Below are 24507 nucleotides of genomic sequence, written 5' to 3' on the forward strand. Positions count from 1 at the left end.
GCCTAACCCTTGTTAGGATCCGATTACATAAAGTGATCTATAACAGAGCTTTGGTCTGCGATGCTTTATGCTAGAAACAAGCTGTAAAATATCAAAATCAAATATACTTATAAAGCCCTTTTTACGTCAGCAGATGTCACAAAGTGTTTATACAGAAACCCAGCCTAAAACCCAAAACAGCAAGCAATGCAGAAGCATTTAGGGAAAGGTCTGACTCTGATGCATATGGGGATATCATTTATTTTTTTGTCATTCAGAAGCTGAGCTACAACCTATAACCGAGGAGACAACATTTTTACTTTGCTTGGGAAGAAATCTACTTCTGTCACCATCAATTGATAAACTGTTAGTATTCTGTACAATAGAAGATGTTTAAACCCAGACTGCTTTTAGGGAAACACTTGTGACCTTTCGTTAGATTAAGCCATGGAAGAAGAGTAGCCAAATCCAAACTGGTTTACCTTGACACTTTGTTTGGTGCATTCACGGTTGAGCTCGATTAACGCTGATTGGCTAATTATTTTATACTGTTTTTGTCAAGGGAGGTCAGATGCTCGCTGGCTTCCCTTGCCTTCAATGCTACGGACGGCAACAATGTCATACTTGTTTGGTCCAGACAGCATCAGATAGATGGCCTACACGTAGAGAGACATAGGGGTACTGTGTCGCTCGCTCGGATGCTTTCTCCTGTAAGATACATTCAGTCTTGCGAATTAAAGGAAAATGATTCAACACAAAGAGAGGAAATATGTATTATTTTTTATTTGTAAAAAGAAATTGGGAAGCATGGCTACCCTTTGCATCCATGAATACATGCCACTGGTGGAAATGTAGGCCTAACTCTTGAAAGTACCATGCTCAGATTCCTAATGTCTCTGATGGAATTATTGCAAACAGGGACACTTTTGTTGCAAACAAAACACACTGATTTGGCATTGGAAAAATATGATAAAATGAACACAGGCCCATCTACTTGTCCATTCTTAGCCTGTAATTTGAGTAATTTGTGTGGTATGAAAATATACTTAGCTAGTATGTAAAATCACATAGAATTGCATGAAATATATACAAAAGGCGATTTATTTTCTCTTCTCGGACCTGCAAATACGATGATAGTCATGCAATGATTTTACTATAAAGATTTTTTTTTTTTCTCTCTCAAGCGTTCAGGGAGGGTTTAGGTAAAATATATTTTGCCGAAGGGAGGGTCAGCCATTTTAATTTATCCATGTAACCCATATTATAAATAGCGTTCTCTCCATAAGGGTAAAAGTTTGAAATATAGGGTTAAACTGGTTCCGAATGGTTAAGGTAAGGGTTAATTTCTTGGTTGTGTGATGACGTGTCATGACTTCGAACCCCGTTCAAAGATGCCCGGCCATTCTGAGGGTGAACCAAAAGCTTGATGATGTAAAATTATCAATCTTTAACTGCGAGAGACAGAAAGACAAATGCATTTCAAAAGACATGTTACTGGTCTAATATTTTGTTTATTTTATGTAGTATCGTATTTCACGAATAAGGTGAGTTTTCGCTGGCTTTCCCACAGATACAGGCTAGTCAGGCAAACAGACCTACCAACATCAATGCTCTCAACAACGGTTGCTTGATTTATCAGTGATCAATTATTGATTTTAGCTGGTTGGCATGCAAGTATGTCGCTGTATCAAAGATAAAGAAAGCAACGATGTGTGGCTGTATTCTAACATTGTAACAAGACCTCAGCCTCTTCCGGGTTTTAAACCGCCGTTCAGCGCTGTACAGTTGAGGTAGTAATTCTTAATTCCATATAGATACATTTTGTCGTTTGTTTTACAGTATGTCCTGTCTGTCTTGAAATTTACATATCCAACCCTATTTCAGGGGTAAGTAACATTTGTCTACACTAGTTATATTCTGCAATATTCCGATTAAAAAACTTTTGCGTAATTAGAGCATTAGCCTACGGATGATTCTCGCAAATTAATAATGCTCCAAACATCTTCCTATATTCTGTACAGATGGCAGACTTTTATTGGGGGCCTGCTGCTTCTGCTTTCTGGGAAACTTGGATTGGTGGATATAAGTGGCTTTCCCAGGTAACCTCTGCATTTGTCCTGTGTATTCCCAGCATTGGGGAATGCAAGGGGGTTATCCAAGGTGGCACTGTCTGACTGTGACCACCCTCTAGTGGTTGATGACAGGAATTAAAGCAAAACAAAATCCCAAGACTGAAATTTAAATTGATCTGAGATTGATTGGTTGCAGGGCCAAGTTAACCCCCCCTTCATGTAAAAAAAAAAAAATCCATTATGAAAATCCATGGCAGTGACAGAGAACTTTAATCCCTTGTGTATTATTCCCCATTATCCTACAGGTCAGCAGCACTTTCCTGGCTTCCGGGATCCCTCCTGTTTGTAGGGAATATTTATGCAGGGTCCAGAGCTCTTTCACGCTTGGTGAGTCATTCACTCCTAATCATGCAAGCCTTTTCTGTTACAAACAACACTTTTAAGGTGGAACTGGGCAAACACTAGGATTTCACTCATCAAATGACCCCAAATGATGGGGGCATCTCTCACCATGGGATATGGTCTCCACGTTGCTCTAGGTCTTGATTTTGTATACCTACTATCATGACAGACACTGATCTAAGATGTCCGCTTGTCATATTCCAGCCTATCCCTTTCTTCTTCACTCTTCACAATGCTTCTGAAGTGGTGAATTGCCTGATCCTGAAGTTAACCCAGATGGAGGTAAGTGTAAGCTTTTACCCACACTGAACTTTGGGCAAGGTCGATTAAACACACGCAATTACATATATATATATTTTTTAACAGCGAATTCCATGGATGAAGCTATTAAGGTTTGTTCCAAGTCTTATCGTTAATATAATAAAAGTTTGGATATTCAGTAGTGTCTAACAGAAAAAGTAGCTAGTAAGTTTTCAAAACTGGATTTGTTTTGGTTTTATTGACTTTAAATGGGAAGTATACCTAAAATAAAAAAATTCCCTAAACGATTCAATACATTGAAACTAGTTAGGTGGAGTTTGCCTCTTTCCCTGCAGCCTAGAACTGGAAATCTGCAAAAACGGATCACATGGCTGGTTACGTGTCTTTGTGCACTGCAAAATCTGCTCCGTTGTCAGTCAAAGAGTGATTGAAAAATCCACATATGTTTTTATTGAAAGTTTATGAACGAATTAGCCATTTTTACCAAAAGTACTATCGGTTCTGAGACAGGAAATGGGTACTTTTCCACCTAAAACAATTATTTTATCATTATTTTATGTGGCCGACTGCAACAGCGGAGATGGGTAACAACTGAGCTCTTGTGGGGGAATCCCTTAATGTAAAAACTCCTCTGTAGCTCTGTTGGTAGAGCATGGCACTTGCAACGCCATGATAGTGGGTTAAATTCTCAGGCCACCCGTATGCACACATGTCGAAGTCACTTTGGATAAAAGTGTCTGCTAAATGGCATCGATTAAGGCCCTTATTCACAACGACATACAATGTTTCAGATTAGTTATACTAAGTAAATAACAACCTACAGACAGGTCTGACAATGAAATACTCACGAGTGATTTAGAAACTACTTGGAGGGGTGCCAATATTTTTTATCTGTAATACATTTATGGCCACGTGGCTAAAAGTAATTATATTGGTATGATACTCATGGCCACTATTGATAGGGGAAGGTGGGGGTTACGAATACTACGAATACACAATAGACCAGACTACATGCAACCAAATAGGCCTACCCCAGGTGGTTCCTGGGGCCATGTATTTCACACAAACCTATACAGTTGTTAAAAGCATGAAATGTCAGGAGTGCAACTTTCACTGAGGATGGGTGAGACATGCCCCACATTGTGAAATTGTATTTTTGTCCCCCCCAGTTTTATCATTGGAATGTGATACAAAACAAGGCAATGGTGTGCTTTAGGACCATGCTGACACCTCCGAGTGGTAGGGTAGGCTGTGTGGAGTGTTTATCTGACTGGATAAAAAAAAAATATAATGATTATGTCCCCCTCACTTCTAAAACCAAAGTTGCGCCTCTGTGAAATGATGTGATGCAAATTAACCATTGCTGGCCAACACAGACATCAGAGATTATGGAGAAGAAAAAAAGTGAATAGACCCGATTGATCCTAAGTAATTAAAATGTAACAGCTTTAATTTTTATTCTGTCTATTCTGCAATGTAAGATTACACAATTACGGTCTATTATCTCAACATATGCTAACTGGTAAAGCGCCTAGGCTACAACACAATAAGATCAACTCAACTGCAATTAGACTACATACCTCCGAACGCTCGCTTTCTCTTCTGAAAACTTACATCTGTGACTAAAAGCTCCAAATAAGGGTATATACGTCAGAGTTGGCCACACAAGTGCGCAGTTGTTACCCATCTTCATTTCCACTGTTGTTGCTGTCAGCCACATAAAATAATCTCAATAGTTTTAGGTGGAGAAGTTCACATTTCCTGACTCAAAACCGATAGTACTTTTGATTAAAAAAATTGCTCATTCGGCCATACACTTTCAATAAAACAATTTGTCCACAATTTTCGGATTTCTCAATCACTGACTGACAACAGAGCAGAGCTAGCAATGCACAAAGGCACGTCACCAGTCTGACCCATTTTTGCAGCTTTTCAGTTCTAGACTGCAGGGAAAGAAGGCAAACTCCACTTAACTAGTTTCAATGTAAGGAATCACTTGGGACATTTTGGATATTAGGTTAACTTCTCCTTGAAATACTATATTATACCCCATACAACTGCTGTTGGAAGCTAGCCTGATGGTCCTTGAAGACTATGGAATTGTAAGCTATTGGCTTTCTTTCTAGTGTGAGTCTGCTGTTGATGTCGGCCATCAACCTCCCCCTCTATGACCCTCAGTTTGACCCTGGTGGTTACATGTGGGCCCTGGCACATCTCTTCTGTGTTGGCAAGTCTAGCTGGAATAAAACCAGCTGTGGGATTGTGTCATATATTTAAAGCGTAGAACATATAAATATAAATCGCTGAATACACTTAGCAACACAATAATACAGAAATACATCAATTTCAGGTGCCTATAGAGTGTTCCAGACACACTTCAAGTCCAGTCATTTGAGGTAAGCTATAACTTGTGCATCCCTTGTGTAAGAAAAAGGGTTGAAAAACTGGTTTCCTGTTGTGAATACTATGAAACATGTTTGTTTTCATGATCTATATTACAGTGACCTTGAACAACAATACATCAACTATTTGTTCAGGTAAGAGGGAAATACTTTGTTCCAAAAAACTGTTAATGGCCTAAGCACTGCTTTGTCCAAAGCATTTTTAAATTGACTGTAAAAAGTTAAAATGTTACAATCTATAGCTTCAGTAGACTATCAGGGTCAATCAAGTTATTGTCACTAATTGCTGTCACAGAGTAAGTTTGAGGGGGAATAACTTTTGGGGGCTTTGCAGAGTTTTCCTGTCCTTTCATATGTCACCTGAGATGTCTTGTCTTTTTGTGTATGTGCAGTGCACTCTTCAATCTGTTTTGTCATTAATTGATGTAAGCTCTAATTGTTTTTAATCCTAAAACTAGTGTGTTGCTGTTGGCCTTTGCTGCACACCCTACTGGTAAGACCTTTGGACTGTTTCTTCCCCACCAATCGATCAAATAGTTCTGTAGCTACAGTGCATTTGGAAAATATTCAGACCCCTTGACTTTTTCCACATTTTGTTATGTCACAGCCTTATTCTAAAATGGATTAAATTGAAAATGTTTCTAAATCTACACACACTACCCCATAATGACAAAGTAAAACGTGTTTAGAAAATAAAATGATCACATTTACATAAGTATTCATACCCTTTACTCAGTACTTTGTTTTGGCAGCGACTACAACCTCATACCCAGGAAGACTTGACGCTACAGGCTTGGCACACCTGTATTTGAGGAGTTTCTCTCATTCTTCTCTGCAGATCCTCTCAAGCTGCCAGGTTGAATGGGGAGTGTTGCTGCACAGCTATTTTCAGGTCTCTCTAGAGATGTTCTAATAGGTTCATGTCCGGGCTCAGGCTGGGCCAATCAAGGACATTCAGAGATATGTCCCAAAGCCAATCCTGCATTGTCTTGGATGTCTGCTTAGGGTCATTGTCGTGTTGAAAGGTGAACCTTTGCCCCAGTCTGAGGTCCTGAGCAGGTTTTCATCAAGGATTTCTCTGTACTTTGCGCCGTTCATCTTTCCCTCGATCCTGAAGTCTCCCAGTCCCTGCCTCTGAAAAACATCCCCACAGCATGATTCTGCCACTACCATGCTTCTGCCACTACCATGCTTCACCGTAGGGATGGTGCCAGGTTTCCCCCAGACGTGACACTTGACATTCAGGCCAAAGAGTTCAATCGTGGTTTCATCAAGCCACAGAATCGTGTTTCTCATGGTCTGCGAGTCCTTTAGGTGCCTTTTGGCAAACTCCAAGCGGGCAGTCATGTGCCTTTTACTGAGGAGTGGCTTACGTTTGGCCACTCTACCATAAAGGCCTGAATGGTGGAGTGCTACAGACATGGTTGTCCTTCTGGAAGGTTCTCCCATTTCCACCTCCCTGACCAAGGCACTTCTCCCCGATTGATCAATTTGGCTGGGTGGTCAGCTCTTGGAAGAGTCTTAGTGGTTCTAAACTTCTTCCAATTAACAATAATGGAGGTTACCTTCAATGCTGCAGAAATGTTTTGGTACCCTTCCCCAGATCTGTGCTTCGACACAATCCTGTCTCGGAGGCCTACAGACAATTCCTTCGACCTCGTGGCTTGGTTTTTGCTCTGACATGGACTGTCAACTGTGGGACCTTACATAGACAGGTGTGCGCCTTTCCAAATAATGTCCATGTTTATTTACCACAGGTGGACTCCAATAAAGTTGTTGAAACATCAAGGATGATCAATGGAAACAGGATGCACCTGAGCTTAATTTAGATTCTCATAAAGGGTCTGAATATTTATGTAAATAAGATTTCTGTTTTTATGTGCAAAAATGTCAACCTGTTTTTGCTTTGTCATTATGGGGTATTGTGTGTAGATTAATGAGTAAAAAATAAATGTAATCAATTTTAGAATAAGGCTGTTACGTAACAAAATGTGGAAAAGGGGAAGGGGTCTAAATAATTTCTGAATTGACTGTATATGAACAGCTGTTTGCTATTTCAATGCCTTCCTTCTTCTTGGTCTTTTGCAATTATGTAACTGTGTATTGGGACAGTTATCCCAATGTTACACTGATTTAAATCTTGGTCAAGTGCTGATTTTTAAATCTCTCAACCCCCCCCCCCCTCTTCCTGTTTGGAGGAGAGAACATAATCTGTTTTGATGGCTGGGTTTATCTTTGTTTGTTTATTCCATCTAGGTGACCTATTTGGTGCCTTGGAATTCCCTTTCCTCCTGTCCCCAAGATTTCACGGTGGCTGTTGTGCCAGGTAAAAAATTGAACTCAGATGTCTAGTTGCGCATGTTAAAAGCAATCTCATAAAATCAACTTGCTAATAGGGTTTCCAAATCTTTAAAATTTACACTTTTGGCATTGTACACTGTAGTAACTTAAACACTTATCTTCCACAGTGCCTTGTTGGGTTTTTTCTTGCTGTTGGCATCAGTCAAACTAAAGAGTGGTTTACCCCTTGAGCACTGCGGGGTCTGGCTCTTTTTGTCCAAGGTAATGAAAGTCAGAACTCAACTTAATGATCAATGGTAAACATATCTTTATTTGTTACCTTCTACCACCATCTCCCCTCTACAGAAAAAGGTATTAGTAATTGGCAGAAAACCTGCCGTAATAACCTAAGTAAACGATTGTCATAAAACCGACAGTTAAATAGTAAATTCATTCTGTTTTAGATTTCCTTCAAGGACAGTGGCTGTGCCAGTTACATATCCATGTCTTGCTCTACCCTGTCTAGGTGTTTGCCACATGCCTATCCCCACTTGTTTTTAACATTGAAGTTAACACGCCATCTTTCTGCTGGTGAGTTCTCTACCTGTGTAAATAATGTCTATCTATCCAGTCACCAATTTTACATTCAAGACAAATAGCAGCTGATGATATTCCCTGGAGACTCAGTCATTTTGTAGTCTGCTACTTTAAAGCCTATATCAAGTTTGGTGATCATGGTGTTTGTTGAAGTTACTATTTTTTAGGTATACTATTTACTTCAGTGATTTTGTGTTGGCTTGCTCCTTAGTGTTTTCTTCAGCCATGTTGGAGAAGCCCTGCTGGTGTACTCTGAAAGTACTTCCCAAGTGCGATGAGACCTTTGCGAAAGAAACTACTTCTACCTCACTAAATGTTTCAACGAGTTTACTTGCACTCAATTTCCCAGTGATATTTTTTTGCTTTTGGAACAAATATCACAATAATGTATGCTTCAATTGAGATTCTTTTTCATTTACTATGCCTTTTCTACAACTTGCTGTAAAGCAGAAATAAAGATTCTATATATTTCCATTAAAATATTTGCTTATTTGAACTTAAATACAATTTCCTAGGATGTGATATACTTGAAGGTGAGTAACATAAAAAAAAATGGCATTAAGGGGGTTATCTACAAATGCACCAAAATAAAACAGACAAAAAAAGGGTTCCTTGGCTGTCCCCATAGGCAGTGGTGTAAAGTACTTCTCCCCTATGGGGACAGCCGAAGAGTGGTCAACGGTGCATATTAGTTTCACAAAGAATAATTAACTGAGCAGAGGTTCTTGCTGCATATTCTGTATTCATTTTTTGAGGAAATTGGGAGACCTGATGGTCCATTCAATTGTTTTGAACAATTATAAGAATCTGAAATATGTCTGGGTGTATATACCACTAAAGGCACACGTATACCTTTGAGGCACTAGGATTATGATACTGGCAGATTGTTGCAGTGAAAATTAAATACAGTTTTAAATTATGTTTGATTGGGTATTTTCCCCTACTGGTTTAAGTCTTCTGCTCTTTGCCTTTGGGGGAGAGCATTGTAAGGTCTTCTCCTCCTTAAGCGCTGTTCTGGATCATTATCTTCTTTTACATAACCTGGTACGAGAAACAAGAAGCACAATGTTGTTAAACTCATTAAGTGGAGGTTGACATTGAACGCAAGGGGGGAAATACCCCTTTATGAGGGCTGAGACAACAGCAATGCACTTCTCAGAAGAAATCAGTGCTGACATCAGTCAAAATTAATACCAGGGCTTTGTAAACCTTTGTGACAAAAATGATATAATCATCAGCCAGTGTTTACATGGGGCTATCTATTACGATTAGTCTGACAGTATTTCAATCTGAAGGAAGAATGGTTTGACGTGACTGAAATACACCAGGGAGATTTTGGAAAGTTCAGGAAAACATCAGGCAATTGTGTATGATCTTCTGTGTAGAAAAGACTACAGTATTAAATACTATGGATTTGATGACCATTGCGTTCTGTTGAATGGATCTAATTGAATAGGGTAGCATACCTCTGTCCACACAGGTTTGTGTTGAAGGGAAGCCGACTTCCCAAAAGTGGTCTGGGGTTGATGGAGGAAGATAACGGAAGCGGTGCCGAGAACAGGCTGACAACTTCTTCACCCTCTCTGTCTCTGAAAGGTCGGCATAGTACTGAGGGAGATGGAATAGATATGTCACAAATCATGGGTTGTGTTCGATCTGGCAAAAAGTTCTGAAACGGAAAACACCACATTTATTCAGTTTGGTGCCGTGAGATCCAGTTGGCAGAGCATCGTGCTTGCAACACCAGGGTTGTGGGTTTGATTCCCACGGAGGACCAGTACCGAAAATGTATGCACTCACTACTTACTGTAAGTCGCTCTGGATAAGAACGTCTGCTAAATTACTAAAATGTAAATGTAATGAACATGATCATGGACAGGCACTTTCAGCTCCACACATCAAAACACGGTCGAGTCAACTCACGATTTCACACTCTTTACACGTGTGCCCCTTGAGTTTCCTCCTCTCAGCTTTCTTGCGGACCACCTCCACGTGTGCAAACGATAGGTTTTTACTACAGGACAACGAGGCAAAGAAACCTTTTAGAAACCTAGCATGAAAGTGTTCTACGTTAGTCTGACGATTATGATCTCACCTGTCTTTGCGTTCTCCATTGGGTGTTCCACTTTGAGGCATGTGTGCTTTTAATGAGAGGACAAAACAGTTTAAAATATTGATATAAATATTTAACAATGAATGCGCGAATTCATCTCAAGTGTTGTACTACTTGATCAGGTCATTCTCAACCAATTTGCCTGGTCAAATAAAACAAACAAGTATACAAGATTATAGAGAAAATACAGTGTAAAGTCCTTACCATCCTTATGCTCTTCCTCCTCCTCCTTATCAAACTCTTCCTCCCCATGATGGGGTTCCTCTTTGTCCAAATATGAGCCGTTATGCTGAGGACACGACTCGTACTCCCCGTAGCCTGTTCGGTCGAATATCTCAGCCAAGCTGTCGTTGGCCCTCTGACCAATCCCTAAAAGAAGGGTTTTGAGTTTGGTTAGTTTGTTTATATGGGTCCTGCTCGAATGTAACCGTCCTTCCTCCCATCACTGAAGTGATCTAATGCAACTTGAAAGATAAAAGTAAGGATTTAATTGCTCTCTCCTCTTTACCGTATTTGATTAAATTAAAATCAGATGATTGGGAATGTATCAAAGATTTTGTGCGAAAATGTAGTAAGCTGTACCGGTAACAGAGCTGGTTCTTGGAGCTCCTCGGTGGAGCAGGCTGGGGCTGACGAAGGTGCAGTCCATATCGACAGACTCACCTTCACAGGGGGGCTACACACACACACACACACGTGAAGAACTGCAGGTATACACAGAGGGTATAGGAAAGTAGCAGATTAATTTGGTGAATGTCATACCTCTGCTGAAGTTGGGGTGTCTACATCATACTGGGAGAGGGCTGCCTCTGGGTCAAGGCTCCACATCTGCTCTGCTGGCATCAGCTTGGCTAAACAAAAGGTAAGAAATGAAACATGACATTTCTATTCAAATTGCTTGCTTAGACTATGCTTAAGGGCCAGTCAATCGAGAAAAAAATATTTTCAGTATCAATGATTGACTATTATGCAGAGTTGCAACACAATACCTTTTCCCAGTGGAGTTTCAGGGGCATTGGAGGGCAGTGTTGTTGATGCAGTACCATTGTTGTCCTGTGGAGGGCTCCTCTTCACACGGGCACAGGGGTTGGCCTGCAGGACAGAGGTCTGCTTCAGTTTTTCAGTATCCTCCCGACTCCGCTTTCTGATTGGCTCGTGGTGGACATCGTGGGTCTAAATGGACAAATAGGAAAGCTGGGGCTACAGTAGTATGTTGATGCATAAGACGGGTGAAAGTGTCCAAGAAAAAGAGCTCTTGATATACCCATCTATAATATCTCAGACAGACAACGTAACAAATGGTATCGTCTGTCAAAAGACTGTGGGATGCGACGACTAACGAGGAACATAACCAAGTTGACCTGCCATTTTAGCATCTTTTTTTTTTTTTTAAATCCTGCCACATATGCCTTCATGAGGATCACAATGGAAATAAGTTGTGTACTTTTCTGTGTAATGTGTACCTAGTTTTAAATTATCAAACAAACCCCCCAAAAATTCTGGTGCTTTGGTTTTATGTCACTGGTTATTTGGATTTATCAGGATTTTTGTTCTGCGTTTCCAGATGAACCCATCTATGTAACAAGGCTCAAATGTGACTAATGTACCTGTATAACATCGTGTAATTTGTTAAGAAAATTACATGAAAAATCATGGCTCTACCTGCTGACTAAGCAACACATTTTTGGATCGCTCATCACTTGGAGAGGTAGAGGGATGTTTAAATAGGATGTGCCGCTTTTGGCCTCTGTCTTGGTTCTCTGATGCAGGGACGCTGCTACCTCTCTGGGCATTGAGCGGAGGCACGAGGGCCTTCTGTGGGGAGTCGGAAAGGTCCAGAGGCTTGTCAACCACTTCCTCATCTTCCTCCTCCTCGCTACTTTTCCTCCTCTTGCCTCTCTCCAGCTCTCGGTGAGAGGCGCCACATGGGGTGGAAGTGGCTCTAAGAGGTGCGATGCGGGCTATCCCCTCCAGGTGGCGCCGTTGGGCATTGGCGGGGATGAGCTTCAGGCGGGGGAGGAGGGACAGGGGTCTGTCCTCAGTGGTGGTGGTGCCGGGACAGCCCAGGAGGGGACCCTTTCTCTGGGGGATAGGCAGTGGATCATCAGGGAGATCCAGGCGACACGTCTCTGCCACTACAGCACCTTCATGGCCCTGGCTGCTGCACTCTGAATCAACAAGAAGAATACTACATGATTTTTTTTACAGTGCTTTTCAAGACACTCAGACATTTAGAGGCAATAACATGATTACAAACGCATGTTATCAGTCATCAGTTAGTAAATGAAGGTCTTACGTTGGGTCTGGGTGGCGTCCATGTAACACGTTTCAGGCACCAGTATGCCGTTTCCTTGGCTCTGCGCGGTTCGGGAGGGCAATCCTTTCCTTGGTTCTACCATTATGAAAACAAAAAAAGTGAACTTCAATGAAGTCTATGAAACTGATATCGTAAGAAACTAATATGGAGTGTGTTTGTGTGCGAGTGTGATTGAGTGTGCACGCACCTGCATGTGTGTTTGATTCTGAGGGTGACCCTTGAATGCTGTACCTGTGTATATGCATTTCTTTGTATGAATCAGACTGACCGTTGAGCGCCGAGCTCTGAGACTGAGACAGGGACTTCTCGGCGTAGCGGACATGGTGGGTCTCCTTCCTCCTCCTCATCTTGCTGACCACAGGCAGCGAGATCTTCTGCAGCGGAGAGTCTGGAATCACCGCCTCCTCTGGCTCAGGAGACACGGAGCTGGAAACCAAACAGACGCACCACAGAAATACAACGGCGTAACATACCATATTAATAATAAAAAGTATTAATAATACACAGAAATAATAATATACCGCATTAAGCTCAAAGTGAGAACTCTAATTCAACCATGCTTTCTCGATGTGCAATAGGAATATTGTTTTGGAATCAACAATCCTGGTTACAAAAGTACTGTAGTCCCGGATGGGGATGGTTTTAACTCACAGAGCTCCATTCAGTCTATCCAACTCAAGACTCAGCTTTCTGTTCTCATCCTGCAGGCTGTTCCTCTCTGTCACTGGAAGTCACATCAAACCACATATACCGTGCCTTCAGAAAATATTCATACCCCTTGACTTATTCCACTCAAAATGGATTAAATATGTATTTTTCTCACCCATATACACACACAATAATACCCCATAATGACGTAGTAAAAACGTGTTTAGACATCTTTGAAAATGTATTGAAAAGGAAATACAGAAATATCTCATTTACATAAGTATTCACACCCGAGTCAAAACTTTGTAGAAGGACCTTTGGCGGCGATTACAGCTTTGAGTCGTCTTGGGTATGTCTGCATCAGCTTTGCACATCTGGATTTGGGCATTTTTTCCCATTTTCCCCTGCATATTTTCTCAAGTTAGATAGGAAGTAGCAGTGAACAGCCTTTCCACAGAGTCTTTCCACAGATTTTCAATGGGATTTGGCTGGGCCACTCAGGGACCTTCACATTCTTGCTCTGAAGCCTGTCCAGCATTGCTTTGGCTGTATGCTTGCGGTCAATGTTCTGTTGGAACGCAAATCTTCACCCCAGTCTAAAGGTCATTTGCACTCTGAAGCAGGTTCTCATCAAGAATTTGCCGGCATTTAGGCTCCATTAATTGTTCCCTCTCAGTCTCCCAGTTCCTGCCGATGAAAAGCATCCCGATAGCATGCTGCTGCCACTACCATGCTTCACGGTAGGGATGGTGTTAGATGGGTGATGAACTGTGCCTGGTTATCTCCAGGCAAAAAGGTTCAATGTGCATTCAGGCCAAAGAGTTCTATTTTTGTCTCATCAGATCACACAAACTTTTGACTTATGCACCATCTTTCGCATGTCTTTTTGCAAACTCCAGAAGTGCCATCACTGAGATAGAGGAACCTGCCAAAAGGACAACAGCCTCTACAGCACTTCACCAATTTGGGCGTTATGGGAGAGTGGCACTTGGTGAAGTGCAGAAGAGACTGTTGTCCTTTTGGCAGGTTCTGCCATCTCAGCTAAGGAACTCAGTAGTTCTGTCAGAGTGGTCATTGGTCACCTCCCTTACCAAGCTCCTTCTTGCCCGGTGTCTCAGTTTGGGCAGACAGCCAGCTCTAGGCAGAGTCTGGGTAGTTCCATATATATTTTTTTACATTTCCCAATGATGGAGCTCTTGTAAACTTTTAACACTCTAGAAAATGTTTCATACCCTTCCCCAGATATATGCCTCATCACAATTCTATCTTAGAGATCTACAGCCAGTTCCTTGGACTTCATGGTATAGTTTCTGCTCTGAAATACACTACCGGTCAAAAGTTTTAGAACACCTACTCATTCAAGGGTTTTTCTTTATTTTTTACAATTTTCTACATTGTAGAATAATAGTAAAGACATCAAAACTATAAAATAACACATATGGAATCATTTAGTAACCAAAAAAAGTGTTAAACAAATCAAAATATATTTTATATGCGAGTTTCTTCAAATAGCAGCCTTAACAGGTTGCACACTCTGGCATTCTCTCAACCAACTTCATGAGGTAGTCACATGGAATGCATTTCAATGAATAGGTGTGCCTTAAAAGTGAATTGGTGGAATTTATTTCCTTCTTAATGCGTTTGAGCCAATCAGTTGTGTTGTGACTAGGTAGGGGTGATATACAGAAGACAGCCCTATTTGGTAAAAGACCAAGTCCATATTACAGCAAGAACAGCTCAAATAGGCAAAGAGAAATGACAGTCCATCATTACTTTAAGACATGAAGGCCAGTCAATATGGAACATTTCAAAAACTTTGAACTTTTCTTCAAGTGCAGTAGCAAAAACCATCAAGTGCTATGATGAAACTGCCTCTCATGAGGACCGCCACAGGAATGGAAGACCCTGAGTTACCTCTGCTGCGGAGGATAAAGTTCATTAGAGTTAACTACACCTCAGATTGCAGCCCAAATAAATGCTTCAAAGTTTAAGTAACAGACACATCTCAACACCAACTGTTCAGAGGAGACTGTGTGAATCAGGCCTTGAATTGCTGCAAAGAAACCACTACTAAAGGACACCGATAAGAAGAAGAAACTTGCTTAGGCCAAGAAACACGAGCGATGGCCAGACTGGTGGAAATTTGTCCTTTGGTCTGGAGTCCAAATGGGAGATTTTTCATTCCAACCGCCGTGTCTTTGTGAGACGCAGTGTGGGTTAACAGATGATCTCCGCATGTGCATTTTCCACCGTAAAGCATAGAGGAGGTGGTGGTGTTGTGGGGGTGCTTTGCTGGTGACAATGTCTGTGATTTATTTAGAATTCAAGGCACACTTAACCAGCATGGCTATCACAGCATTCTGCAGCGATACACCATCCCATCTGGCTTGTGCTTAGTGGGACTATCATTTGCTTTTCACCAGGACAATGACCCAACACACCTTCAGGCTGTGTAAGGGCTACTTTGCCAAGAAGGAGAGTGATGGAGTGCTGCATCAGATGACCTGGCCTCCACAATCCCCCGACCTCAACCAAATTGAGATGGTTTGGGATGGGTCACCACAGAGTGAAGGAAAAGCAGCCAACAAGTGCTCAGCATATGTGGGAACTCATTCAAGACCGTTGGAAAAGCATTCCATGTGAAGCTGGTTGTGAAAATGTCAAGAGTGTGCAAAGCTGTCATCAAGCCAAAGGGTGACTACTTTGAAGAATCTCAAACATAAAATATATTTTGATATAACAATTTTTTGGTTACTACATGATTCCGTATGTGTTATTTCATAGTTTTGATGTCATCACTATTATTCTACAATGTAGAAAATAGTAAAAAATGTATAAAACCCTTGAATGATTAGGTGTTCTAAAACTTCTGACCGGTAGTGTACATATAGACAGATACATTTCGTTCTAAATCATGTCCAAACAACTTCATTGGCCACAGGTGGATGATTAAAGGAAATTGGATACACTTGAGCTCAGTTTGGAGTGTCATAGCAAAGGGGTGGGAATACTCATGCAAATTACATTTTAGCTATCTCAGATTGTGAAAATGGCAAGAACAAACTTAATTTGCGAGGAATTTAAGAAAATCATGATGAAAGTGGCCATTTTTAGAACTATACATGCCTCCTGTAAAACCGTATCATCTATGAACATCTTGATGTCATTATACTCATTATAGTGTGCTCTAACAAATGGAGTAAGTCAAGATTCTGAAATAAAACTATATTAAAATATTCAACATGAAAAATATGAATATGGCAAAAGTACCCTTTTAGATTTTAAGACATTGTTTGGAACAATATACTCAACAAGTACATCAAATTTCCATAGTGGGCTCTGTGCAAATTTTGAAGTTATGATACATTTTATGAGCACAAGCAACACAGTGAATGGTAAAATGGATTCAAAGGGAACTCCCTCTGCTGGTGATTTGCTGAATGTGCAAACAATCCTGAAGTAGGGCTTTGATTGGTTAATGACCTATAATGTAAATGTATGAAATGGGTTAGATCTTCAAAAGTACAGAGAGCCGAATCTGGACACTTGACATGTTTGAAGAGTATAATTTTCCAAACAATGTCTAAAAATTAAAATTAAAAAGGGTACTTTTGAAATATTCAAATGAATATTTTTTATATTGAATACATTAATGTGAAAAAGTATATTTCAGAATGTAGACATAATCCATATTTGAGAACACACTATAAGGAGTATAATGACACCAAGATGCACAGATCATAGGGTCTTACAGGAGGCCTAAAATGGCCACTTTCATCATGATTTTGCTTAAACATTATTTATGATACAAATGTAAAAAGCTTGTCAAACATCCTTCCTCCCAATGGAGTCGACCTACTACAGCGATGATTGGGCTTAGTCAATTTATTTGCAGAGCACTAGTGGTATAGAGGAAGAACTGCATCCCTTTTGTGAGCACGGAGGAATGTTACATTTGGGAGATAACTTAGGAAACAAAGAGATCATTCAGGTTTGCCTTTTCCATCAATGTAAAAAGAGACTACTTGTGTGTCCGTCTCCCCCTCCCCCGCTACCCCCAGACTTAGCGAAAAAGAGAAAGGCTATATTGTGTGACGTGTAGATCTATGAGGGAACCTATTACAGAGAAAAAAAAGGAGTGCAGTGGACAAAGAGAGATGGAGGTGGTAGTGAGAGAGTTCCCTTGTGAATGACTCATGACCACCCCCATCCTTTGTCATAATCATATCCTATTTTAGCCAAAAGTTTAGGAGCTGTATGGCCTGTGTAAAAGAGGGACCAGTGTGGAGGTAAATGCATCTCAGATACAGAATGTAGGGTATGTGCAAGTGAGAAGGGAATGATGTACAACTCACTGATCTCTGCGATGAGGCGCATGTTCTGCTGACGGCCTTTCTCAAACTCCACCTGCTTCTTCCTCATGTGCTCCTCTGTGACAGAACAGCGATCACACAGCCCTGCTCGCAGCCTGGGCAGAAGGAGAGAGACAGACGGGAAAGAAGAAAGACAGAGGAGAAAAGATGAACCAAAGGACTAAGAAAAGGAGAGATCGAGAGAAATATAGGTAGATAGAGAAAAAGTCGGAGGGAGACAGACAGACAGGTTGATGGGGTACCAACCTGTCCTCCAGAACTGTGACAGTGTCCCGCAGGGTTTTGTGCTGCTCCCTCAACTGCTGGTGTCTGCTGTAGAACTCCTCCAGTCTTTGGGCATCTCTACGGGGTGAGAGGGGGGACAAAAGGAAGGAACACATTGGTTTAAATCCTTTGAATTAATAAACATGGGAGTGTTTGAGTATATAAGTAATGTATTTGAATGTGCATTCTTGGGGTACAAGAGGAATTATATTTTGGGATTCCCATCACAGAGCCCTGGTAAATGAGTAGGGCTCAGAATGCTGTCCTACTGAAGTAAGAGTGTGAAAGAGGCCTTTGTCAGACTGACTTTCTCAGTGACATTTGAAACCTTACACACTGACGGGGAGTCAACGGAAAACGGTCTCATCTTAAGTGCGGCCGTAAAACAATAATCACACTCTTTGAAATGGCAGTAGAATGTCAGAAAATATAAAGTTTCAGATTCTATTCATTGATCATCAACACAACGTTCAACTAAAATGACTGTACTTACAAACATCGCTCCTTCTTCAGCTTGTTCACTTTGGTTTGCAAACCTAAACACAGGATAAAAAAAAGAGCTTGAAAAGGGGATTGTTGAATGATTTATTTTGACAAGTACTCTTAACACTGATAGTTGTATTAAACATGTCCCACTGGCCTTAGTTGTTTTGGTGGAGGTTCCCTGGCATGTAGACAGTAGGCCTACCTTGCAGTGCACTATCGTGACAGTCTTTGAGTCGACCGCATAGGTCCCTGAAGAGGTCAGTGGATTCCGAGGCCCCACTCGAGCCGGGGCTGCTCCCACTTAGCAGAGGACTGCTCATCATCCAATCACTCACTGGTTGGCAGCTTCACTCAGCCAATACACAACTCCATCTAGCACCAAACCGGAAATCTGCGAGAGGAAGGGAAAGCAAAAAAGACAAAAGAAAACAGAGGGTAAGATGAGTCAAGAGAGGACCCTATTTTACTCACGAGCGCCCCTAGAGGAAATGGCTGCACTGACAGGTCACTACAATACCTGTAATAAAATATGATACAATACCGGTAAAATATGATACAAGGTAATACAACCAGTATTTTGCTTATGTAGACACTGAGAAGTGACTGCAATCCAGGGCATGCTCATATAGTCCTCTCATTCACATGACCATATCTGATCCTAAAGGGCAGTCAAATTTGTAAATCGGGTTTTGAAGGCAATGTAGCCAGAGCACATAATGCACAAACACATTAGTGCAGGCCAGTGCGCACACACACACACACAATTCAAGCTTGCCTGGACTTCTCTTTCCTCTCCCTTCCCAAGCTGGTACAGTAGGTTTGGCTTAATCACCATTGGAGAAATAAGCAATAAGGCACAGGGGGTATGGTATATGGCCAATATACCACCGCTTAGGGCTGTTCTTACGCACGACGCACAACGCAAAGCAGAATGCCTGGATACAGCCCTTAGCCGTGGTATATTTGCCATATACCACAAAACCCAGAGATTACTTATTGCTATTATAAACTGGTTACCAACGTAATTAGAATAGTAAAAAAAAAAAAATGTTGGTCATACCCGTGGTATACGGTCCTACATATCACGGCTCTCATCCAAATCAGCATTCAGGCCTCGAACCACCCGGTTTATAATAATCATCCAATAACTAAGGCCAAATAATATATTTCCTCCCATTATTGAGCATAGACATGATAAACTAGCCTATTTCACTTTGTAGCCTAATCCTCCCTACTAAATCTGCTAACAGTCATCACTGACATTCACCAGGCAAAATGTCCTCCTATATCAAACTGAATAAAAGAGCCTTGTTCACTCACCCCACTAGAATGAACTGTCAGTCAAAGTATACTCAATGCACACAAAAGCCACTCAACAGATCCAAACTTCATAGAGAGGAGGAAACCAGGGAACAACTGCTATACCAACTAAACTACCACCAGTGATAACCCAATATGCCTTTCATGGGATTGGCCGGGCGTTTTGAGCATTCCCAGGGACCTGGCTGGGATCATACCAGAATTTGTTGGCATGGACAACTGGAAGAGCCGGTTTTCCCGATCAAACACAAACTGGTCTTGCCAGTCGGCTCAAAAAGTAAAAGGGAGGGGAGAGGGTGGAGAGCTTGGGATGTGTAGCAGCTGGCTCAGAAGAATAGCAACACACTCTCCCTCTACCTGTACACACACAGTTGGAGACAGACAGGAGCACACATGCACGTACACAACCCATACACACACTCACACGCACAAACACACAAAAAAAGGCACATACATTAGCAAACACAAGTGGCAGCTGCACAGACACTCCTCCCTGCCTTTGCAGAGACAAGGCAAATGTTGTAGCCTGCAGCTATTAAGATAGTTAACTCCACTCCCATGCAATACCTAGAAGCCGAGGAGTATATACCAGTCTGGTCTCTACTGTCCAAAATAGCTTAATGTGAAGCAGCCTGTGTTATCCTTCCAGCCTGTGTTATCCTTCCTAAATTATGAAACTAGGCCTAATGTCTAGGGTGTACTAGTATAGGCTAATTGTTAGGCCCTAACTGCCAACTCACAACTATCCAGGGCCAATGAATGACGATAAACTCCAATGCAGCGGGGTAATTTCAGATGACATTTCAGTCCCACTCTGAAAGATTGAACCCACAGTAGTAAACAAAAAAAGATTACATTTTAGGAAAATGCCCAATTTCATGGACATTTTAGTGTCACAGGTTAATTTGGAGAATACATTTTTATTAACCATTGACAGCAATATATCGATATCACCAGTACCTTTGGTGGTCTGCAGATTAAAACAAAATCACACATTAGGCTAACTCATTAAAAGTATCTCTTAAAATAACTAACATGGAGGAAGAAAGAAAACAAAAGATCTAGTGTTGTGTCAGTGGGGATTTTGTTCTCTGACAAGCAAGGGCACGAAAGGGGTGGTGTTGTATGTGATGTCCCAGACATCCTGCAAGACAAGCCTGTGCCAGCCAGATGCATTCCAGCAGGACTATGTGGGGGCACTGCAATAAACGCTTTCATAAATATATAATGCAGTGCCGCGTTGATGCCTCCTCTGAACTAGGCCTATGTCAAATTAAAGATGCTGGTGACATGCAATCAGATTGTGAGCTGCATGACAGGCCTGGGTCAAAAGTCTGATGCACACGAATTAGCTTGAAGTTTGCACTTTTGGGTCTATTCTATTAGCTCCATTGTACCATGCTAAATAAATGTCCAGCTGAAGTATTTGAAAGAAGAGTTTTTGACCTAGGACTACCTCGTAATGGCCAGCTTCTCAGTCTTGGGTGCATAGCAGCCTACCACTATCAGCCATCAGCACCACCTACAGTAAATAGACTGACACACACCAAAGACCATTGGTAATAACAGTATTTCTCACTCTGCAAACCACTAGAGATTATTGGTCACAGCACAGATAAATATTGGTTATGCTGCTGCAGGATATACTGTAAGTCGCTATACTGTAAAATACTAGGCTATACTAAGTGTAAGTCATACTGCATAAGAAAATCTGCTAAATTGCTAAAATGATATAGCTATGCCCCTTGTAATTGTACCAATATAAATCTAGCATTGGCACATGCGCGGCTGGGTAAGAGGGAGGGGGGCTATTATTTTCTGTTGTGGGAGGTTGGGGTGAGGGTAGCCGATTAAACTCAACTCCACGATTTTCGATGCAGTTGAGCAGCGACTAGTGTGGACGGACTGGAGCTCCGACTTCATTTTATGTAATCAAAAACTACTGATTTAAGCACCCTAAGAATAGTCCGCAATAACACACACTATTGTTCTGGTAAAATTGTGTACAGTGGCATATACCATCCCTAAGTTTTCCGAACCATATTTCCCTCTCCCTCCAATGTGTCTTAATGTAACCTTGATTGCGTTCTGACCCCAGTGCAGCTAAGTGTAAACAAGCGTAACAATAGGGTCGGGATATCCTGGCAAGGGTGAGAGGTGAAGGTTTTCTTTGAATGGAAAAATGTTGCTGGCTATAGCTAGCTATGCTATTTTCCTAGTTAGAGCTCTTTAGTTAACTCATACATTATTCCCTAACAATCCTAGAATTTATTTTAGCCTATATATAGCAAGCAAAGTCAAGTTGGTAAAGACAGCCAGCTTGCCAACACTAGTTTGCTAACTACCTAGCCTAACTAAACACAGTCAATTTCATCGTTACATTAGACAGACATATACAAATAAAGTATGGCATGACTCTATAGCCAACGGTAAATATATTATGTGTTTAAATGTGTAAAAATGTACTAATTTCCCAACTTACCTAGCAGGCTAATCAATTTGGTACCTAGCTAGCTCGAGTTCACTCACGTCTTTTAGAATTCGTGCCTCGCATTGCATGCTGGGATGACAACCCTTCTTGTGTCACATGGTCGATGTTTTTGAAAGACAGATCAATGTTAAACAGCAACAAGTGTCAGCAACAGCGCTTTCTCTTCCACGTCCGATTTAGCTAAACATGGAAACGGAAAAATATTTAGATCAGAGCTAAAGAGACGAGCTTATTTGCCACGGATAATTCAATAGACACGGGCAGTGGAAGATGCCCCTGATGTAAACCAAACCACAGTATCAGCTTCATTCATTACTCCGATTCTGTTGCTAAAATCTTCTTGTATGAAAGCAAACTGAACGAAACGGAGCAGGACCTACCTGAATTTGTCCAATAGAAACTCTCGTTTTCTTTGCAAAACGTTTTCCGTTTGGAGTAAACGGTTTCACGCTGCAAAACGTTTAGCAATAGACGAAACAGTTTGCAACATAATTGGCGTAATGAATACACCCCAGATGTGGCATCGTGGGGTGTTCCCACTAATTTAGGTTTGTTGATACAAATGTTTATATCAATATGTAGCTGTTGTTAAATGATAACACACACAGCCAGCTTTATATTTGTTTATGTGACTGATAGAAACCTTGCCATCCCCTAAGTGGAATAGTTATGCAAAGTTATTTTAATTTTGGAAGTCTGTTCCCAAGTATTCCCACACATAATAGAGAAACGTGATCATATACAAATGTAACAAGGTTGGAAATGATTCTGTTTTAGTCAAATATTGTATCGGTTTGGGCTTCTTGCTGTCAATTTGCAGTCTACAATGTATTTTGAATTATGTTTCGGCCCTCGACCATCCGCTCAAGAAAGAATTGGTCCGCGGCTGAATCTAGTTGATGATCCCTGCAGTGGGCTATTTGTTTGTAGGCAAGCTAATGTGTTGTTTCTCTACTTCCTGGTTTTAGTATGATGTAGGTGTGGACCAAGGCAGACGTAAAGCATTGATGCCTCGGCCATCTCTGGGGGCTGTGCAGAGACAGCCAGGATGACTTGTGAAAATCACTCCTGCACTGACGCCCAGCAGTTTCCTGCCTGTTCCAGCTGTAGGAAGACTGTGAGACCTTCAGGACTACCTCAGCTATATAGACTACTGGGGTTGGGTCCTCCCTCCACTTGTCATTGTCTTCATCATGCCCTTCTTCATTGTGTTCTTTCTCTACCTCTCCATCCTCTTCCTGCACGTCTACAAGCATAAGAACAAACTGCAGGACACCTACTCTAATAACCTGTGGAGTGGCGCCAGGAAGACCTTGGCCAAACTGTGGGAGAGCAAGCCACCATATGGCATTGTGAGTTTGCCTTGGCAAGGTTAGAATGAAATGCTGTTATGATGGTCTTGCCAGACAGCTCATGCTCCAAACAAGCCATCGTGTCGCCCAGTGTTAATTTAGTCAACAATATCTATGACTAAAAATATTTGTCAACATCCTATTTTTCATGACGAAAATGAATGAGATAAAAAAAAAACAATAACAAGTACAAATTACATTTAATTTCAGTTGACAAAAATGTTTCACTTACACATATCAAATCACTGTACACTGAGTGTACAAAACGTTAAGGACACCTGCTTTTCCATGACATAGACTGACCAGGTGAATCCAGGTGAAAGCTATGATCCCTTATGGATGTCACTTGTTAAATTCACTTCAATCAGTGTAGATGAGGGGGGGGGGACAGGTTTAAGAAGGATTGTTAAGCCTTGAGACAATTGAGACATGGATTGTGTATGTGTGCCATTCAGAGGGTGAATGGGCAAGACAGAGCCTTTGAACGGGGGTATGGTAGTAGGTGCACCAGTTTGAGTGTGTCAAGAACTGCAACGCTGCTAGGTTTTTCACGCTCAACAGTTTCCTGTGTGTATCAAGAATGGTCCACCGCCCAAAGGACATCCAGCCAAGTTGACACAACTGTGGACAGCATTGGAGCCAACATGGGCCAGCATCCCTGTGGAATGCTTTCGACACCTTGTAGAGTCCATGCCCGGATAAATTGAAGCTGTTCTCAGGGCAAAAGGGGGGTGCAACTCAATATTAGGAATATGATAATGAATGTATTAAAGTTGAATTTGATCATGAAGGTGGTAACGTAGAATTTATCTGCATATTATCTGAGAAAAAAAGTTAACCCCTGGTAAAGGACCCGAATGTATATATTTTTTAACCATATTTGTTTTCTTTTATATGTAGGAAACAAGTCTATTCTGTACCTCACTCTATGCCCATTGCCCTCTCTATCTCTGATGACTAGGTACCTCAGACTGACACAAGGGGTCATCAGTGTACTACTTTTAAAGCCCAAGCATGGCCACACAATTATGTTTTATGTCTTTCTCTGGTCTCTAATTTGGCTCAATCTATGCTCAAAATAAGCTATTTTGGTATTTGGTGTACCTAAAAATGTTTTAAGTGTAGCCTTTTAGCCCAGTAGCTCTTAGTA

The 24507-nt window shown here is 41.3% G+C and overlaps 2 protein-coding genes across 4 annotated transcripts; one reads left to right on the forward strand and one right to left on the reverse strand.

Annotated features, from left to right (window-relative positions):
* The first annotated feature begins 1328 nt into the window (after positions 1-1328).
* On the forward strand, positions 1329-8473 carry LOC115130310 (UDP-N-acetylglucosamine transporter TMEM241 homolog). 3 transcript variants are annotated; one of them, XM_065019479.1, is made up of 14 exons: positions 1338-1523; positions 1819-1865; positions 2001-2078; positions 2357-2438; positions 2658-2735; positions 2820-2845; positions 4841-4941; positions 5065-5110; positions 5216-5251; positions 5575-5609; positions 7373-7442; positions 7585-7678; positions 7923-7987; positions 8205-8473. In XM_065019479.1, the coding sequence occupies exons 1-14, from the start codon at positions 1452-1454 to the stop codon at positions 8269-8271; spliced, it is 897 nt and encodes a 298-aa protein (XP_064875551.1). In that variant the 5' UTR covers positions 1338-1451; the 3' UTR covers positions 8272-8473. The 3 variants fall into 3 exon arrangements, with proteins under 3 accessions (XP_064875552.1, XP_029517176.2, XP_064875551.1); XM_029661316.2 differs by lacking the exon at positions 1819-1865 and having other exon boundaries at positions 1337-1769; XM_065019480.1 differs by lacking the exons at positions 1819-1865; positions 7373-7442; positions 7585-7678; positions 7923-7987; positions 8205-8473 and adding an exon at positions 5869-6904 and having other exon boundaries at positions 1329-1769.
* rbbp8 (retinoblastoma binding protein 8) lies at positions 7701-22271 on the reverse strand. Its single transcript, XM_029661313.2, is given in 18 exon segments — positions 7701-8972; positions 8974-9034; positions 9460-9601; positions 9917-10007; positions 10089-10134; positions 10311-10475; positions 10689-10782; positions 10869-10957; positions 11096-11279; positions 11769-12274; positions 12403-12498; positions 12692-12849; positions 13075-13147; positions 17427-17539; positions 17691-17786; positions 18202-18244; positions 18397-18585; positions 21997-22271. Coding segments are annotated over 17 exon segments (2109 nt in total). The 5' UTR covers positions 18518-18585; positions 21997-22271; the 3' UTR covers positions 7701-8941.
* Positions 22272-24507: the final 2236 nt, after the last annotated feature.

Source organism: Oncorhynchus nerka, linkage group LG6 (genome assembly GCF_034236695.1).
Source record: "Oncorhynchus nerka isolate Pitt River linkage group LG6, Oner_Uvic_2.0, whole genome shotgun sequence".
Taxonomy (NCBI): domain Eukaryota; kingdom Metazoa; phylum Chordata; class Actinopteri; order Salmoniformes; family Salmonidae; genus Oncorhynchus; species Oncorhynchus nerka.

What these genes read in the sequence shown, in the direction of transcription:
- LOC115130310 (XM_029661316.2), top strand. Translation starts at nt 1,648, where the DNA reads ATGCAAGTATGTCGCTGTATCAAAGATAAAGAAAGCAACGATGTGTGG. An exon ending in CCATGGATGAAGCTATTAAG is followed by an intron (nt 2,846 to 4,840) that starts GTTTGTTCCAAG and finishes CTTTCTTTCTAG; the next exon opens with TGTGAGTCTGCTGTTGATGT. An exon ending in AACACGCCATCTTTCTGCTG is followed by an intron (nt 7,988 to 8,204) that starts GTGAGTTCTCTA and finishes CTTGCTCCTTAG; the next exon opens with TGTTTTCTTCAGCCATGTTG.